General features: G+C 39.6%; 2 protein-coding genes across 6 annotated transcripts; one reads left to right on the forward strand and one right to left on the reverse strand.

Annotated features, from left to right (window-relative positions):
• Positions 1–568: 568 nt before the first annotated feature.
• LOC137185787 (cylicin-1-like) lies at positions 569–11,451 on the reverse strand. Of its 5 annotated transcripts, none has more exons than XM_067594150.1 (25): positions 10,314–11,451; positions 9,621–9,772; positions 9,242–9,349; positions 8,407–8,508; positions 6,978–7,065; positions 6,194–6,246; positions 5,900–6,019; positions 5,666–5,749; positions 5,399–5,521; positions 5,134–5,256; positions 4,589–4,637; positions 4,412–4,473; positions 4,210–4,320; positions 3,990–4,064; positions 3,635–3,751; positions 3,424–3,549; positions 3,208–3,321; positions 3,010–3,105; positions 2,802–2,849; positions 2,614–2,679; positions 2,141–2,251; positions 1,917–2,006; positions 1,735–1,833; positions 1,600–1,650; positions 569–1,485 (listed from the first exon to the last, which is right to left on the reverse strand). In XM_067594150.1, the coding sequence occupies exons 1-25, from the start codon at positions 10,333–10,335 to the stop codon at positions 961–963; spliced, it is 2,715 nt and encodes a 904-aa protein (XP_067450251.1). In that variant the 5' UTR covers positions 10,336–11,451; the 3' UTR covers positions 569–960. The 5 variants fall into 5 exon arrangements, with proteins under 5 accessions (XP_067450251.1, XP_067450250.1, XP_067450249.1 ...); XM_067594149.1 differs by having other exon boundaries at positions 3,990–4,061; positions 8,398–8,508; XM_067594148.1 differs by having other exon boundaries at positions 8,398–8,508.
• A 27-nt stretch (positions 11,452–11,478) lies between these two features.
• Positions 11,479–19,396, forward strand: tp53i13 (tumor protein p53 inducible protein 13). Its single transcript, XM_067594153.1, has 9 exons — positions 11,479–12,813; positions 12,957–13,037; positions 13,349–13,384; positions 13,779–13,837; positions 13,956–14,034; positions 15,157–15,285; positions 16,603–16,812; positions 16,961–18,086; positions 18,348–19,396. Exons 1-9 carry the CDS (start codon positions 12,694–12,696, stop codon positions 18,452–18,454), a joined length of 1,947 nt encoding a protein of 648 aa, XP_067450254.1. The 5' UTR covers positions 11,479–12,693; the 3' UTR covers positions 18,455–19,396.
• The last annotated feature ends 8 nt before the right edge of the window (positions 19,397–19,404 follow it).

Raw genomic sequence — 19,404 nt, forward strand, 5'->3', positions numbered from 1 at the left:
GATTTTATACACAGAACATGAGTTTATTTTTGTAGAACATTTAATCTGTTCAAAACTACCCAACAGTATATAAAATAAGCTGGTTAAATTTAGCATCAGCAATAATAATCCAGTAATATATAATAGTGTAACAATCACAGGGTCCATTGTTCTGAATTATGAATACAGGACAGAGTATTTTTATATTTCAGTATTTCTACTTTCACTCACGAAAAGGATCTGGATACTTTCTTCACCACTGGTTTTATTTAACTCAATAATGACATCAGGATTGTGACTCATTCGTCTTTGCTGGTTCAGAGAGACCTTGCTCCATATTTTGTTTTGAGTACACACAAGCATTAATCCTCTGCCTTTCTCGGTGTGAAAACATGTGTTGGACCTTTTCAGTAAAGCCCCAACTGTATTATGAAAGTAATAATAAACCTGCTGCCATCAATGTAAATTTACACAAAATTATAAAAAAAAGACTACTTCATACTACAACTAATACTACTTCTAATAATAATAATAATAATAATAATGATGATGATGATAATAATAATAATAACAGACACAGCAAACAAAATAAAATTGTATTGTTTTATTCTGTCAAGCAAGTATTGAATTATTTCATGTGAATTGACATTTCCTCCACAGATGTGCTTTTTCTTTCTTACCATTTAAAAAATTATAATATTATCATTTTTCAGGATACGATTATCCCTCTCAGTGTGCACATGTTCATCATGTCACAATGCATCTTTACCCAGTAACCTCTGTATTACACAAGAAAACACAACAAAAACATCTCATTTTATTTTATATGAGTGGTCATATTTTCCTCATCAGAGCTCTAAGATTCATCATTAGAGCACATCTTTAGATTGCATGCATTTCAACTTCCTCCAATGTCATGTAAGCCATGTTTTTTTTGTTTTTTTTAAATCAGTAACATCTATTTAGATCTATGACATCTCATCATTGATAAGGCTTGGGGCCTCTTAGTAGATCACTAGAGGTGAGGTTGGAAGTGGAACGGGTGCTTCCGTCTCCGTATCTCCTTGGGTTCCCAATCAAGGACTCCATGGGGCTGGGAGGTCTGCGAATCCTGTCTACCATATTCAGGGAGGAGCCAGAATAAGAGTGCCTGGAGACAGCCGAAGAACTCAGAGGATCCGGCTTCAGGACAGGCTTAGAGACAGCCGAAGAACTCAGAGGATCCGGCTTCAGGACAGGCTTAGAGACAGCCGAAGAACTTAGAGGATCCGGCTTCAGGACAGGCTTAGAGACAGCTGAAGGACTCAGAGGATCCGGCTTCGTGACAGGCTTAGAGACAGCTGAAGAACTCTGAGAATCCAGGTTCAGGAGGGGCTTAGAGGGAAGTGGTGCAAAGGGAGCGCCACCAGGCTTGGAGCTGCTGCCACCGGATGCTGAAAGTTCGCTACCGCCTGAGCCTGAAACCTGCATTTTTGGCTCACCGCTTTCCTCACCATCAGGGCTTTCCTGGAATGAAATCAACACCACCACCCCACATGAAGGATACAGCAAATATAGCCTGAGCCAAGAACGAATAACAGCTTATATGTCGTATATAATTTATATTTAAAGCAAACTCACAGTCTGCTTCTTCTTCTTCTTGTCAGTTTCACTTCCAGATGAGCCCGAACCCTGAGGAGCAGGGAACCAGTAAGATTCAGTCACTTACAGTATATGAAACATAATCTGATGATATTTCCATTTTTTTTAATTTACCTTTTTCTTCTTCTTCTTCTTGTCTTTCTTATCCTTTTTGTTTTCCTTGTCGCTGTCACTGGAGCTATCACATGAACTTGATGAACTGGAGCTTGAGTCCTGATCAAACACAAAGCAGACAACAGTTGATCATCTCTCTTTTTGTAAAACAAAAGATGAGCATTATACATCCACTGAATTACCTTCTTTTTGTCCTTCTTCTTTTTCTTCTTCTTGTCTTTCTTCTTCTTTTTCTTCTTCTTGTCATCATCACTGCTAGAAGAATCTGAATCCTTGGATGTAAATAAATACATTTTGTTAGTGTATTGCTGTTTATTTTTCATGAAGAGACATCCCATCTGAATATACATAGGAAATGGCACTAACAAATATTAAGAAGCAGGAGGCTGCTTTACAATTGCTTTACCTTCTTCTTGTCTTTCTTTTTCTTCTTCTTCTTGTCCTTTTTCTTCTTCTTTTTCTTCTTCTTATCATCATCACAAGAAGAATCACTGGAGGAGTCAGAAGAAGAAGAATCCTGGACAGAAAAAAGATAACATGTCATATTTAACTTATACAGTAGTAATTACACCATAGTAACGTTAATGTTATAGATACTGTTGTGCTTGTTTGCTCATCACACCACCTCGTGCATGCTGACATTGTGATTCAGTTGTTTCGCTCTACATATTCAGACATTTACTTAAGATCAACAACAGTTTTACCAAGAAATTTCACATAGAAAGAGTTGTCAGGCTGCTTTATTTTCATGTTCCACATGTTTCAGCATTTTGGAGTTTGTGTTTTGAAACCTTTCTGGAACATATTTGTTGATTTTCAGGAGTTAAAATCCTGACATGTAAAACAAGGAAGGGACCTCATATTTAAGCTTTGTCTCACCTTCTTTTTCTTCTTCTTCTTATCCTTCTTCTTCTTCTTTTTCTTATCTTTCTTTTTCTTCTTTTTCTAAATAAAAAAACACACAGACTCATGATAAAATTGTGCATTCACTGTATTTGTTGATTTTGTAAACATCTGAAGTATTATATATATTCATATATATTATATTCATGTGTGTGTCATCTCACCTTGTCATCATCACTAGAAGAGGAGCTATCATCAGAGGAGCAGGGCTTCTAGAAAAGACATCAGTCAGTCAGTCACAGAAACCAATGACCTTCTCTCAGCTTTATGACCTTCAGGGGCATTAATCCTCTAAAACAATACCATCATAGAACAGTGGAAAGTGAACCATGTTTACTCAACAACATATTAAAACAATGTTTTATTTTTCACCTTCTTCTTCTTCTTCTTCTGCTTCTTCTTCTTCTTTTTCTTCTTGTCATCTTCACTATCAGATGAGGAGGAGGAGGAGGAGGAAGAGCTGGAATCCTGTAAAGAGATGAGAACAGTGTAATATTAACACAAAACACAAATGAACCAACCAAAAAAAGGACACATACAAAAATTAGGATTATATAGAGGAAGACAAACCTTATCCTTCTTCTTCGTCTTCTTCTTCTTCTTCTTTTTCTTCTTCTTTTTCTTCTTCTCGTCATCTTCACTATCAGATGAGGAGGAGGAGGAGGAGGAGGAAGAGCTGGAATCCTGTAAAGAGATGAGAACAGTGTAATATTAACACAAAACACAAATGAACCAACCAAAAAAAGGACACATACAAAAATTAGGATTATATAGAGGAAGACAAACCTTATCCTTCTTCTTCGTCTTCTTCTTCTTCTTCTTTTTCTTCTTCTTTTTCTTCTTCTCGTCATCTTCACTATCAGATGAGGAAGAGGAGGAGGAGGAGGATGAGGAGGAGGAAGAGCTGGAATCCTGTAAAGACAGAAAGACGAGAACAACGTATTAACACAATACACAACCAAACATACAAAAAAGGAACATACAGAAGAAGACAAACCTTATCCTTCTTCTTCATCTTCTTCTTCTTCTTCTTCTTCTTCTTTTTCTTCTTCTCATCTTCACTGTCTGAGGAGGAGCTATCAGAGGATGATGAAGAGGAGGAGCTGGAGGAGTCCTATAGATCAAATCAAACACAAATATCCACATTGATATCTACAAACATCCCACTTCAGTTAGAGATATTTAATTCAGTTTTCAAATCACTCAAAACTGCACACAGAAGCACATTTTTTGTATCTGTTTTATACTAATATACTAAATTTAATGTGCAATATAAAAATGTCAACATACATATTGTATGTACAGCAGTCTTTTCACTATCATCATGAGGTACACATAGTCTGTCTGTATACCTTTTCCTTCTTCTTCTTTTTCTTCTTCTTGTCTTTTTTGTCATCATCACTATCTGAACATGAGCAAGAATCCTGCTGAGAAAAAAAAGGGATTAAAAAAAAGTCACGGTGAATTTGGACTATTCTGTAACACAGCCATTACCAACCATTATGCAGCATTATGCAGTAAATTTTGTTTAGAGACATTCTCTTTTTATCACTGCGTACACATGGTGATCACCTTTTTCTTCTTCTTCAACTTCTTCTTCTTGTCCTTCTCCTCCCCTCCTTCTCCCTCATCATCACTTAAGTGGCCTTCCTCCAGACCGTCATGGAACACCTCTGCTTTGCTCTGTTGTTACGACAAAAGAAAGCAATGATTTATCTGTGCATTTGTTGCATATATGTGCGACATGCAAAAAGTGTGCTTCTGAGTATTTCACCTTGTCGGCATCTTTAGCTTTCTTTTTTTCTCCATCAGTACTTGCTCCTGCAATCTCACCATCTGCAGAAAAGGAGAAATCCAAGCAATACTACATCAACCTCGTGAACAGGTTTGGTTTTGACGATGTTGTTTGTAATTCAGTCTCTTCCAATCACAAAAAAGTGGAAACACTCACCAGCTGCTGAAAGAGCAGCACCACTGCTGATCTCCTCCTGCTCCTCATCCTGTGAAAAAGCACAAACACAATCAATCGTCTTTTATTTCCCCTACAAATCTCCACACAAACCTGTATACAATAAATGCACACACACACACACACACACACACACACACATACAGGCATGTGGAAAGATCTTTCCATCCTCTTACAGGTCCTGACAGGCACAAGAGCTACACATTTTCTCAGGACTATTCACAAATCTGCTTTGTTCTTTATTAAAAGCACAACAAAAACAAGCTTCTCTACAGTTGTGAATGAAGAAATGGAGAGTTTCTGCCTTATATTGTTCATATTTTTTGCATCATATTTTTTGCATAACATAATACAAACTAAGCCTCCTGCAGGCAGAGAACAAAGAAACTTGACTCAGCATTCCTACAATAAGTGGAATACCTTGAGAGAGTCACATGATGAAGAGCCTCGCCCCCGACCTGAAAACCTACTACATAATTTAGAGGCCTTAGGCTTTTTAAAAAAAACAAGGAGGGGAATTTTTTTACCTTTTTCTCATCCTTCTTCTTCTTCTTCTTCTTTTTCTTATCCTTCTTCTTCTTCTTTTTCTTTTTATCTTCGTCACTGTCAGAAGATGATGATGATGATGATGAAGATGAAGAGCTGGAATCCTGTGTCAATAAAAAATGTTTTTATCTTTAGTGAAAATGTACAAATTACATATTAGTTTTCTGCAGAAGCCTCCCAGTCTTAATGTACATAGTAAATAACAGGCTGCTTTGGACAAATGACAAAACATCTTCATTGTTTTACCTTTTTCTTGTTTTTCTTTTTCTTCTTCTTCTTGTCCTTCTTCTTCTTTTTCTTTTTCTTCTTGTCATCATCGCTGTCAGAGGAAGATGAAGAAGAGCTATCTGAGGAAGAGGAGCTGGAGTCCTGTGAAAGAAAAAGACACAATACAATCAACACTTTTGACCATTTACATTTAAACAGGGAACAGTCAAACCAAACAGATGACACCCAAGATATTCACAATATTGTAACTACATAGTATTAAATAAACAGATGTTTTAATCATACCTTCTTCTTTTTCTTCTTCTTCTTCTTCTTCTTTTCATCTTCACTGTCAGAGGATGAACTATCAGATGAGGAAGAACAGGAATCCTGGGAAGTAGAGGTAGATGTTCAGTAACAGACAAGTGTTTTATGTTTTATTGTTTTCATTACACATATGGTTTAGTGACATGTGCTGGTCCTTTAAGACAGTTAGTTATCGTTGTATAATCTGCTGCATTATAGGCAAATTTGAAATACCTTCTTCTTCTTCTTCTTCTTCGTCTTCTTTTTCTTCTTCTTCTTCTTCTTGTCCTTCTTCTTCTTCTTTTTCTCTTTCTTCTTGTCATCCTCCTCATCTGATGAGTCGAGACCCTGAGGCTGGCAAAATGAAAAATGCAAGAAGAGGAGAGAAATCTGTAATGTGATATGATATGATTCTTTATGGATTACAGACATTAGCAAATCCAAGGTATAACACGTTGAAGTGAAATTTATTTCAAACATGGCCCCGATCGTAAGTTCAACAGCCACAGCATTCGACTTCTCTCTCACCTGGCTCAACTTCAGTCCCTCTGCAGACGACTCTTCCATTTGGCCGTCAGTACCTGAAAACATTAAATGCATTCAAATGTAAAACATTTGCTTTAATAAATGAAGTATGAATTGCATGTATTGTCAACAAATTCTGCAGATTATTGTTCATGGTAATTCTGCTGACTTTACCAATGAATACAGCCAAACACAGGGCTTCATAAATATTGGAAATATGTGCACATTACAACTGCTGCAATTTGACTGGCAACACATTTAGTGGCCTTCTCTTCTCTGTGTCACCATATACTTCAATTGTCAGTCCATTATGATGACGACATGAGTGAATCTGAAAGATCTGGATGAAGTGGAGGTTTCAACTCAATTCTGCCAAAGTGCCCTTCAGCAAGATATCGACTTTAAATGTCAAAATTGGCCTCACTCTCAAATACAGACCGCAACTATTCAGACTGTACATTAACTGGCTGTTGAATTATACTTGCAGAGTTCTCTGAGGAGAAGATGGAGAATAATATTCTAAGTGAAACAAAAGCAGACAAGATGAAGTTCTTCAGTTTCTTGCAAACAACCTTAGAAACGCTTTTTCAAGTTTTTGCAATACAAGCATACTTGCAAACAATGTCACTTGGGGCGGGACTGTGATATGCAACGCATGCTTTTGTAAAAGAGAATACACAGAGCTGAGACACACATTCATCTCATGAGACTTGATATAAGCAGTCATCTGAATACATAAAACTATGTTGCAGAACGTTGCAAAGGGGAAATTCTGTATTTCACTTACCAGACTGAGATATGATGACATTGTCCCAGACGTACTCCTTCTCCTCTTCCTTTTTCTTCTTCTTCTTCTTCTTCTTCTTCTTGTCATCCTGCAAGGGAATGTTGATTCTGTCATAACTATAGGTTGTGTTTTAGTGTTTTTTTTATTGTTGTACTATAATGTGTGTGTGTGTGCTTGTTTGTGAAGCTTGTTGATGAATTGATTTATATTTGCTTAATAAAAAATCATGATACAGTCATAGTTGGGTGTCACCCACTAGTTATACATGAAGAATTGTCTATCTTCACCGTGTTTAAATAACAAACATCCACACCCACTGTGACCAAGAAGCCAAAACCAACACACAGCAAATGACATGCACAGACTGTGCATATTACATACAAACTAGCTGCATGGCCATACACTACTACTACTGCTGTGTAACGATGCATGTAAGCACGCACACACCCCCATACCTGCACACACATATTTCTGAGGCGTTCCCATTCTCCCCAAAACAGCTACAAAAATCACATCTGAGTGTAATGTCATGACTTGCTGTGGTTGACACAACAGGCATGTCAAGCATATGACTGGGTGTGTCTCCTGTCAGATATCTCCTGCTATCAGATCTACATGTGCCTCCGCCTAGTACTCAGGCTGAATCGCACGGCAGTGTAATGGACTCCTACTTTCAAAGGCTCTGATCTTGTGATTTTTTTTCACCTTAATACTTTACAACCAATCACTCCTATCAGAAGAGAACCAGTGGGTAAAAACTCAGCTCTGAGGTTTCTTTGAACTGATTTTTTTCTTTTCTTTTAGTCTTTTGTCTTAAAAGCTTGCAACAGCTGAAACGCTTGCCTTTCCCGCACCTCCTGATTTTCAGCCCACGCCTTCAGAAAATGAGTAAGACATCAAGTCATCGTGTGATTGCAGCTACTTGAAGCGGAACCTTACTAAGCTAGGCAAAAAGGTGAAAGTAGTGCATGCCCCATTTGGTATTTGAGTGCTCTTGTTGATGTTGCAGACTTGGTGGAGAGTTGATGCGCTTATCCCCGACTTGCCATAAGACTATAATGAATACTCAGTTTTTAGATTTCACTCAATTTGAAAGAAATCCCACCCTAAATATTCTCTTAACATACTGCATTGTCAGCTCTGACAAACTCTTATATCCTCACTTGAGGCAGCGACATAGTTGGAAAGGACTATCAGTCCCCTATGAGCTGATGTGAAACTGTTTGTGCTTGTGGCCAAGGACTTAATTTAGCACCGCCGCGGGAAAGATTTCTCAAGGATTAACATAAACAAAACTGTAACACCATCAGATTTACACTCTCTTTCACTCCTTTGAGATATTTTGGCTTCAGCTGAAAAAATATGACTTCTGAGCTCTTTGGTGTTGACAGGTATGTAATTGTGTAACCTATGCCATAACTAGACTTACCTCACTGTCACTGTCTGAAGAGCTACTGGAGGAAGAAGAGGAGGAAGAGGAGGAGGAAGAGGAGGATGAAGAAGAGGATGATGAGGATGATGAGCTGGAATCCTGTTGAGAAAGAGGTTAGGGAAGTTATTGCTCAACATTGTGTACACTTTGGACAGATTTATTTATACCCTCCTTTGTTGGCGAAAGTGATAAATGAGTCTAAATGAATGAGTCACCATTAACACACTGGAATAGGGCTTTGTCACAGACGCTTAGAGAGAGGAGTGTGGCTGGCAGCAGAAGGGAGGGGCGTTCTAAGCCCTCGGCGACACACAAAGGGAATTATATGAGAAACCATTTTACCGAGAAGACACACGGAGGCACACACACGCCCATCACAGCTATGCCGTGAGCCACTCGAACCTATTGAGAAAGTGATCATTTCATTCCTAGTCCTCTCCTGTTTGACTGGCTGTTGCTTGGTGCAGCACTTCCTTCCTCTGTCAGAGGTGAGGACTGTGCAACTCTCTGAGTGTAGTTTCTAATCAGGGCAACACCCGCTAGAAGCCACAGGATTGACTGACCATCTAATAAGGTGTAATATTTTACTAGACATGCGGAGACTGTACTCAATAATGGTACAGTAAAAGCAGAATCAAGTGTCAATCAAGAAATTAGTTTAACTCCATAACAAACTTCAAGCCATTTAAGATTCTCTTGTTACAGCGAAGACATTATTTCCCTTTAAGCTGACATTAACTGTTTTGTTAATATTTGTATTTAGGCACTTTGCTGTTCAGGTTAGTAGTGATTAGTAGTTGGTTAGTGTTGAAGATAAGATTAAAAGACATACCTTCTTCTTCTTCTTCTTCTTCAGCTTCTTCTTCTTCTTCTCTTTCTTGCCGATACCTTCATCCTCACTGTCCGAGGAGGACGGAGAGCTGTCAAGTGAGTACAGCTCCTTGGGAAAGACAAAAATACAAAACCGACATTATTTCCGGTGTCCCTCAAAATCTTTAGAACATCTGGTGGGAATGAATACACACAAACAGAGCTGATGTGCATTACAGTAACACTTAATATTCTTTACTTTAATGCAAATAATGATTTTGCAACTGCAGAAGTATTTTTGTATGTATCATGAATATCTGGTTATAAAGTATTATGGGCCGCTGCTCTTCACCTTGTTGCAAAAGATTATTCTGTGTGCTTTGAACGTGTCCCTTACTCACCTGTCCATGTCCTGCTCCTGCTGGGTGTCCAGGTTGACTCTTGTCTCCCCCCACCTTTCCCAGGTCGGCAGGCTCTGCCACCTCAGCAAGGGGCTGCAAACCACCCTGAGGGGCTACTACTGGGTGCACCACACCTGCAGCTCCACCTGGAGCTACACAGTTCAGGTTGACAGGATTAGAGATGTTCTGAAGACAGGCACCAATACCTACCTCTCTTTAGATTTAAAATCCTTAGAAAGACTCAGCTAATGAATCATCAGAATATGCAAATTTCACAGAGGGTTAGCAACCTGTTTCTATGATGCTGGTTGTACCATAACAGCAGAGGGAATGATGGCACTTCCTTATTCTTTCACTTCCTTAAATGGAGTGCCAGTTTCAAATAGAGGACTAAATATCAAACATAAGGGCCTAAATCAATAAAATGGTTCCTGCAAATTGAGGACTATCTGCTGCCCTTTGCCATAAATCCAATGAATTGCTTAACTATTACAATAATTCAGCAAAGTGCCACACCTCTAACAGCAGAAGGGGTCTGCTTTGTGTAAATAGGCTATATCAGTATATAAAACAGTAATGTTTCCTTCCTGAAACAACTACTGTCTCTCTCTTAAAAGAGAAACAAGCCAAAATTTCATCAAATTATAAACAAAGCAAACTGCTGAATAAATCATAGCCAAAAAGAAAGCAAACCTTTGTGGAGGGTGGACTCCATTTAGGTCCAGACTTCTCCTCTGTCCAGGGACCTAGGTCTCCTCTGACAGACTCACCCGTACAGTTTTATGACAAGGTGTGCGTGTGTGGAGAGAGTGATATGGGAGGGGGAAACAGGGATTGTGCCAAATTAAAAGAGACTTCTCCTCAAAAGTTTCAAAATAAAACCCACTATGAAATATTTTATTTAGCATTGCAAAAAAATCAACCCAATATATATTTTATGTACCAAATCCGATGATTTCATTCATATGTACCATCTGTGTGCACAACAACTAACAGATTGTAGGCCTGCATTTTTTATTTGGCAGACTATTTTTATAGAGTTTCTTTTATTTTGAAAGCAACACCAGGTGTTATCCTGGCTGTTGTAGATTGGCAGGTTTACCTGTGCTAACAGGTAAGGCCTGTTTCATTGCCTGTGGTAAGAGGATAGTAGCTATTCACACTATCTGCCCCAGGACAAAACCAGGAAGTAAGTTTTACTATGGAAACAGGTCTGTGGTACCAAGTGGTGGAAAGTAACTAAGTGCATCTACTCAAGTACTGTACTTAAGTAGAATTTTGAGGTATTTGTACTTTACTTGAGTATTTCCATTTGATGCTATTTTATACTTCCACTCCACTACATTTCAGAGAGAAGTATTGTACTTTCTACTCCACTACATTTATTTGACAGCTTTGTTTACTTTTCAGATGAAAATTTGACACAATGGATAATATAACAACTTTTTAAAATACAACACATTGTTAAAGATGAAACCAGTGGTTTCCAACCTTTTTGGCTTTTGATGTCTTACAAAAAGCAGTGTGTACATTTCAGATGTCTGTGAGTTGTTAACAGCATCACCAAGTAGTGATTTTTCCCTCTAAACTTCTCACATGGTTTAATTTCAATAAATGTTCAAATGATCCAATATTTCACCAAAAATCAAAGATTAGAGAAAAATTCTAAAAACTGAAAACAGATTTGTGTTTCAAAACTTTGTTTTTTCTTCTCTCCCATTAATCATGTAACGATCCCTCAGATTTATCTGGTGACCCTTTGGAGGGGCCCAACCCCTAGGTTGGGAACCACTGGACTAAACTAGCTAACTGTATATAAAGCAGTTCAAACTAGCTCAGTAACATGCTGCTTACACACTGATGCTTCAGTATTAATAATCTAATGATGTCATATATAATAATATATCAGTCAGAGGGACCAAACCACTACTTTTACTGCAATACTTTAACTACATCAAGTTGATAATAGTTAGGTTACTTTGACTTAAGTAGGATTTTTCATGCAGGACTTTTACTTGTAATGGAGTATTTTTACACTACTGTATTAGTACTTTTACTTAAGCAAAGGATCTGAATACCTCTTCCACCACAGATGGTACCATTACAATTTTGTACGCACGAATTAATTATTATTAAGAGATTTATCCGTGATACCTACCGCACAAAACTTGTTTGTCCTTAGTTTGGAGCAGTGCATTACTGAGTTTGAACTAAGTCGCAGATAGGAAACTTTTTCCATTAGTTTGTAGTAATCAAATAAACAAGAACACACACATCATGAATCATGAACACTGATTTAAATAGACTACTGTTTTGTCGCCTCCCAGAGGATATTCAGGGTTAAAACCATGGACCACATAGGTCAAACGTCTATAGTTTGTTCCCTTCCCGCTTCCGTAGTTCTACAGCTTGTAAAGTTAACTGAGATCACAAGAGAGCCAGCGGAACTCCGGAAAAGCAATTTGCTTTCTAAATAAAAGTATGAACATCACTAGCTTAATTCAAAAGAGAAAACAACACCGAAGTACACTGAACTATAGGGTGTAAAATACTTAGCTGACTCATTCTATATAGATACATAGAAGAAGATCTAGTTAGTTTATGAAGTTTCAACTTCATAATCTAGTTAATGAAGTTATGATACAATGGCCTTATTTTGAAGATCCTAGGGGAAACGGTATCTTTCAATAATGTCGGCTGCTTGTCCGCAGTTTATCAAACGTTGCATAGCGAAGTAATGTTGAGAGGACACTTTGTAATATATTTTCTGCGTGATAATTGGAAGATTTTCAATCTTTAGTTTAACGTTATAATGTAGAACAGTTAGCTAACGTTAGCTTAAGTTACCTCAAAGAAGAAACCGGACTGTCTGCGGGGTGTGACGGTTACCTTTTTAACCGACATTTGCATGTCTCGCCACTCCTGCTCTGTTATGGAAAGGAAAATAGTGTTTTGGCTTTATGAAAGGTCAGTTCTTTGTCAGTGACTCTGTAGCTAGAGCACCCGAGGGAAGTCATGATAACTAGCTAAATGTTGGTCTTTTCACACCTTGAATGACTGACTGGTCGTCACCATGCCGAGCCAAACGACATCCCCCCCGCCGCTGACAGTGACTGTACTGGCCGCGCTGTGGGTCAGTTTGGGTCGGTGCGGTGTCTCAGAGTCTCCGGGGCCAGGCTGTGACAATGGAAAAGTAAGTCAAAATATCATGTCCGCTTGTGTGTGTGTGTGTGTGTGTGTGCGCGCGCGCGCGTGAGAGAGAGAGAGGGAGAGAGACTTTGTACTTTATGAATATAAGTTTATACGTGTGTGTGTGTGTGTGTGTGTGTGTTTCAGCTCTCACTGGACAGGGACCTGCTGCGTGCGGATGCTGTTTATTGGGACTGTCCAGTCTCTATGTGGCCAGAGTCTACTCAGGTAACCATGGATACAGCAGCAGACCTCATCATCATCTTTTGTGTTACACATTATCCTCAGTGACTCACTCTCTCATATGGGTGGAGTGTGCTATAATACACTGGGTACCAGGAAGTTTAAACAATCATAGGAAAGTAAATGTTGTGGAAAACCTTGTACATCTGACTCTGCCCAATAGTGTAACTCAACTTCTACAAACTACTTGGTTGGCTTGTGATCCCCTCACAGACTGACACACATTGGCAATGATTTTTTTTTAGGTTGCTCTCTCATTTGTTTAACCAGTGTTCACTCTCTGCTTTTATCTACAGAGACTTCCCAGTATTGACACAGTGTATGATCCTGAGGTGAGTAAACACCGAAGCACGCACTTTATGAGAGCAACTGCTATCTCTGTCCAATCTTCCCCAACCTTTGACCCTCCAAACAGTAACATGACCTGGCTTTTTATTTAAATCAGAACACAGCAGGATTACACTCAGTGACAAATCCTAATTCAAAGTTCACAAATTTTAACCCAATGCAGGAAATAAACTGAACACCTTTATGATGCTGAAATAATGAAATGTATCAGTTGCAGGTTCAGTTCGAGTCAACTAAAATATCTTCCTTGTTATGAAGTTGTTGCCAACAACAACTCAGTGAACACTGAACAGCTGCTGACTTGGTATTTGTCTTGGGTTTATAAAACCAATCCAAATATATGGTGATAAACTCTTATCTGAATTCTTGTCCCTGTAGCCAGCCAGGCCAATCTGCATGGATAAACCTATCTCCTACAGCCACACCATTCCCAACAGGTAACTTATTAAAAACCCACAAAAATATCTAATTTTGGTCTCTGTGCTGCAATAAGTCATTGACAGATGTCTTTTTTATTATGTTGTGTGTCTGTATTTGTATGTGTGTGTGTTGCAGTGGAGCGTACAGACCAGTAAGGGCAGAGAGTGGAGAGTACTTGTACTGTCCTCCTCAACGGTGGCTCAATAACTTGCATGTAAGTCACAACATCAGACATCTCTTTGAGCTGCTTCTGCCTCCATCTCCTCACTCATCACAATATAATCACTATATCTGCTTACTACAGTCAACTAAGAGACATTAGTGTTCACAGCATCAGTGAAAAACAACAGGGTCACATTTTTGTGAACCCGTTGTTCCGGCGTTATGCAAGACTTACTGTAGACAGTACTCACATACAGTACCCGCATGTACATTCAGCAGTCAGACAGCTTGACACATATAATATGGCTGTTGCTGTAGAAAAGGAACACACTTATACATCTAAGTCCCTCTATCATAATGTACAACAATTTCACCTTAAATGATTTATAGCTGATTGATTTTAATTTGTGCCACATGAAAAGGCATCCAAGTATCTCCAACCAATCCTTCTGTAGCCTTTACCTCATGTAAAACCTGCAACTTTACAACATTGAAAAAGACACAGGAGGCAACATGCTACAATTTTTATGTTTTCTTAGAATAACCAATTATTCTGAGTCTGTCCTTTCCCCATTTCCCCAATTTTGAACAGTCTGTCCTTCATTATTTCCCAGGACAGGGAAATGTTTTACCCAGAAATGCATCAAACTTTTAATTTAAATGAACAATACAGAGAATCTTCCAGAACTCACATTCTCCCTGTTTAGACCCTTGGCTTCAGGGCTGCCACTGGACATGGATTTTCAAGGATTTAACAAACAAACAAGGATTATCAAGGATTTAACAAACAGTAATGGCATATCAGGGATTCTTATTAATGGGCCATTGTGCACCATGTTGCCAGAATATACTGTATATCACAGTTCTTTTAACACATTAGTCGGTGTTTCTCAGCTGTTTTTCTCCAGAGAGGAAACCAGAAGTTTTCCTCTTTGGAATCTTTGTCAGCTGAAAAACATTTTTTTAACAACAGCAGGAATATAATAGATATCATATTTACATCATGGAGACACTCAGTTGTAGCTACTGAATGTCATAAAGTTTCACAAAACTGGTGGAAACCCTGTGGCGATGTTTTTGTTTTGTTTAGGGTTTTTCTTTTCTTTTTTTTTTTAGCAGAAAATGGGGGATAATGACTGTCACATGTGTGCTTGTGTTTTTGTGTATTTTCCAGCATGGAGCTACTGTTGTGCTCTACCATCCCTGTGCTCCTCTCCATGAGCGCCTCCTCCTGTCTGCGCTGGCTCGCTCCTGTCTGCCAGAATACATCATTACCTCACATCCACAGCTCAATAAACACATGGTAGGACAAACACTTCCTCTCTGTTTTGTAACCCATCAATGGCAGTGAGGGACAGTGGAATCTCAGTACTTTCTTACTCTTTTAAAGCTGTGTTTTCAGTTCACTTGTTGAAATATTTTCTTTGCAAACTTTGATTACATGTTCTTTGTTGCTTTAATACTTGAGCAGGGCCAAACAATTCAAGATGTAACATAATCCCGCTGTTGCACAATTGGACCTTTTTTAGGTATTGACTAAGCAAAGCCAGGCCTATCAGGTATCTGCTAATCCACCTTTTAGGCTTTAACAGCCTTGATGAAGGTGTTCATGATATTTAAATCAGTTATGTTGTCTTGCAAGTAGAAACACTTTGTTACTGCAACCGTCAACCTCTTCGTTCTTATCAATATTTCTGTTTTATTATATTACAGGTATTGTCAGAAGCGTGCTTTGATGCTACGTAAGCCAGTTCAACTGTTAATGATCATAACAACAGTTTTGTATATCAACACAAATTAGCCATTGGAAATACTCAAGAGTAATGTTAAGAAGAAATAACAGATTCTCAATTTTTGTAGCTTATTTTTTTATGTTTTTGGATCTAATTTTTTCCATTTATTGCAGTGTTTGGCAACACCAGGCCAAAAAAACTTTTCTTTAATGCCAAAAATAATGCCAAATATCCATTCATTCGGAAAATCAGTAATCATTTGCATTTGGGAGCCTCTGCGCAGCACTGTTCTGAAACATGAGTCGACCTCTGTGTTGTTGCCTGGGAAACTCTTGACGTGATGTGAGTGCCACTGCTGTCGGAGTGCCTTTAAATTACTGCAGAGTAAGAGCGTGAGCGTATGGGATGCAGGTTAGCTCATGGCGCCACCTAAAGAGAAAAAACTCTAACACAGGGGACAAATATAACCAAATATATTAAAGTTTTTCTCCAAAACTCTGGAGACAAGCAAAAATACATATGGGGAAGAAGGAAGAGTGACAGAAGTGGGAGAAGTGAGAGTGGGCAGATAGGGGAGAGGAAGCTCAAGCTTATTTTTATGCAATAAATGCAGCTTATTAAGTCATCTATTTTTTGGTGCCTACCACCAGGCCTGGAAAAAATTCTAGGGGAAACACTGTATTGCATAAATGAAGTCAGTAGTTCCAGTATGATTCCTCTCTATCTTTATGTTTTTGGAGGATCATGTTCATCTTTGTTATTTTGTTGGTATAGACAGGACCTTTTAGGGCAATCATAGTGTGTTAGCATACTGTGATATTGAAGGTGGATTTCAGCCAGTGGAAGAAAGAGAGTGGCATTATATTCTCTGTTTGCTCTGTGTTCAGCCAATAGCCTTGGTGTCTTGGGGTCGCACTTTGGAGCTGTCCACTGTTGCCTCTTCAGACGTCTGTGATTGGCTGGAGACCACAACAACCACAAGAAATCCATTCGGTGGTGCGAGCCAGAGTAAGAAGTACGACCTGCTGCTGACGTGGTCAGCAGAGCGGCATCGACAGCAACGTGCACATCCAGAAGAGCACTCAACAAAAATTAAGGTTTGAGCTGTTCAATTGTGCTGATTTAGTTCACATGGTGCTGATTTTTCAGAAACGTTACTGGCACTATAATTAAAGCTGCAGAGAAGAGTTATTTCAGTAGTAGTCCTGTAGATGTTTCTAAGTAGCCGTTTCTCCTAATCCTCAGGAGTCTTTGAGGCAGTGCTGTGAGCGTACCGTCTCTTCTCTGCCCAACGGAGCGATGGAGGTAGAACTAGATTCCACCATGAAGGACGAAAAAATGAATCAACTGAAAAAGCATGTCAAAAGGAGGCAAAGAAGAGCTGCAATCAGACAAAATCAAGTGAACGTTGCAAATGAGAACATGAAAGAAGACACCACAACACAGGTCTCCAGTTTTTTGACCAACCAGACCAACAAAACCATCAACGACGAGACGGGGAACTCCCAGAACTACAACAGCACGCACGCATCATCAGCAGATTCTCCTCCAGGGAACACCACTCTCTCAGATCCACCAAATCCAAGCGAAGCTCCAGCTCAGTCTAAGATCCAAAATCAAAGTCAGAGCCTTACACCCTGGCCCACAACTCCTTTAGGATCTAATATATCAGAGGCTACACTTAAACCTGATTCTTTAGGAGTCGGGGCCTTTGAGTCTCAGAAACACAGGGTAACACTGCAGACGGCCCTGCAGCCCAGTCCTGCACACACTGACCTCAAATACGAAAACCCCTCAAAAGCTCAGCACAGTGAGCAAAACCATACTGAAGCCCTGACCCTCAGCTCTAAAGACAAAGGTACAGACTCCACCAAACAGAGAGACAATGATTCTACTAAACGCAGCATGAAAGAGAAAAACTCCGATAAAGACGTCGGAGCAAACAGAAAGATGAAGGATAATGAAGTAGTAGATGTAAAAGAGAGAGAGGTGGAACATAAGCACGCACACAGTGGTACACACTCTCACCATATAAACGACAAGACCGGCCAATCCGAGCCTCTGTCCCAACATCACCCAAACCCACAGCCAGCCAGTTACCTGCCGAACACCCACGACTGCGACGGCTGCAAAGCAGGCGAACACTGCGAATGCGCCAAGGGCTCAGGGGCCGAGGGCCGAGCGGCGGTAATGAGCAAGGGGTTGCCGAGGACACCCAGGACGGACGAGGCGGTGTGGGCGGCGGCGGCACTGGGTTTCCTGCTGGTTCTCCTGACGCTGTCGGTGCTTCACACGCGCCTGTACCGCCACTGGAGGACCACGCCCAGTCTGTACTGGCGTGACCCACGGCAGGACTACGACAGCGTGGCAGGTAGGTGGAACACGCAGAGATCAATTAGACCAGAGAGCCAAAATACACACATAGGAGCCAACTCTGCTAAAGTTACAGACCCTGACCTCTAACCTTCCTTTACAGGGATCACCCTGACCTTCATCAGTGTTCAGATTATTATACTGATCCATTTGTTAATTTAAGTTCCTGTTAATCAGTTATTCCTCGGCCTATGCCCAAACTATCCATCTAATTTCAGTGAAGTTTGATTAATGTTTTGTGTGCACACCTGTCGTTCAGATGTTATCCGCAGGAGGCTGCGAATCGCAAACAGGAGGCGGAAAAGGGGCAGAAGACAGGAGTGTGTTCTCCTGCCCAGCTCCTCCAGCTCAGATGAACATCCATAGAAAAATGAAGGAAACATCCCCAACAAGAATGTCAAGAAGGCGCCAGAGTCGTTTGTGTGTAGAGAAGATGAAGAGCAGAAGGAGGATGTATTGCATATATTAGACTTGTCTTTTATCTGTACCTGTCAGTATGCTGTTTATCTCACAGGGCAGGACTGGACCATCTTTATCAAAAGCACTGAGGTGTTGCTGGATATCCTAAAAGCTGAAGCTGAAATACCACAAAGCAGCTAAAGGGTCAGTTAGACCCTGTGTCCAAATTGATTGGACAGATGACCTCTCTCATTGGTTGCATTTGGATTGTTTTAGACTATCATTGTCTCTATCAGAACTGAAAACGGTTTTTGGACCATCCAAAGGGAGTGCTGGAGTCTGTTATTACAACACAGGGGCAAATCATTTCTTACCAAATTGTGTCTAAGTGCAAATAATAGCCATCAAAATAATTAAAGAAGTCAGTGTATATTATAAACAACTTTCATCAGTCTGATGGTCCTTTGATGTCCTCAAGACACTGGATAGAGAAACCCACAGGTATAATTTAGTGCAGCACATTTTATGTATTTTTACTAAGGCTTATAATTCATTTGTCTTATCATAGTCTCCTACACAGCAGTCAGTGTGTATGGCCCCATATTGAGCACTCCATGTATTAGCATCAGTATCAATAGCCTGCAGTTCTTGCCACTTTTTCTACCAAACAGTTTTTAAAAATTGTGTGGAATTCCATCTGTGTTTTGTTTTTTATGCGGTTTTATAGTAACATTGTCGTTTTTACCTGTGAAGGTTTAGTATGTGAATATGTCAGTTGCTGTTTTAAGCAACACTGTGTGTGGTACGAACACGAGTTTGTCTTTTTTGTTTGTTTTTTTTATTTTGAAGATGACAGATTTAGAGAGAGAGATGGAATACAAAGACATTAAATTACTTGACAAGTGTTAAGTGTGTGG

This window comes from Thunnus thynnus, chromosome 7 (assembly GCF_963924715.1).
Source record: "Thunnus thynnus chromosome 7, fThuThy2.1, whole genome shotgun sequence".
Classification (NCBI taxonomy): Eukaryota; Metazoa; Chordata; class Actinopteri; order Scombriformes; family Scombridae; genus Thunnus; species Thunnus thynnus.

Coding starts and splice junctions, on each gene's coding strand:
- LOC137185787 (XM_067594148.1), bottom strand. CDS start 10,335: ATGGAGTCCACCCTCCACAAAG. Junction 4,638..5,133: donor AGAAGAAGGATGAGAAAAAG/GTAAAAAAATTC, acceptor GCTTTTTCACAG/GATGAGGAGCAGGAGGAGAT. Junction 3,322..3,423: donor AGACGAAGAAGAAGGATAAG/GTTTGTCTTCCT, acceptor ATCTCTTTACAG/GATTCCAGCTCTTCCTCCTC.
- tp53i13 (XM_067594153.1), top strand. CDS start 12,694: ATGCCGAGCCAAACGACATCCCCCCCGCCGCTGACAGTGACTGTACTG. Junction 13,838..13,955: donor AGCCACACCATTCCCAACAG/GTAACTTATTAA, acceptor TGTGTGTTGCAG/TGGAGCGTACAGACCAGTAA. Junction 14,035..15,156: donor GGTGGCTCAATAACTTGCAT/GTAAGTCACAAC, acceptor TGTATTTTCCAG/CATGGAGCTACTGTTGTGCT.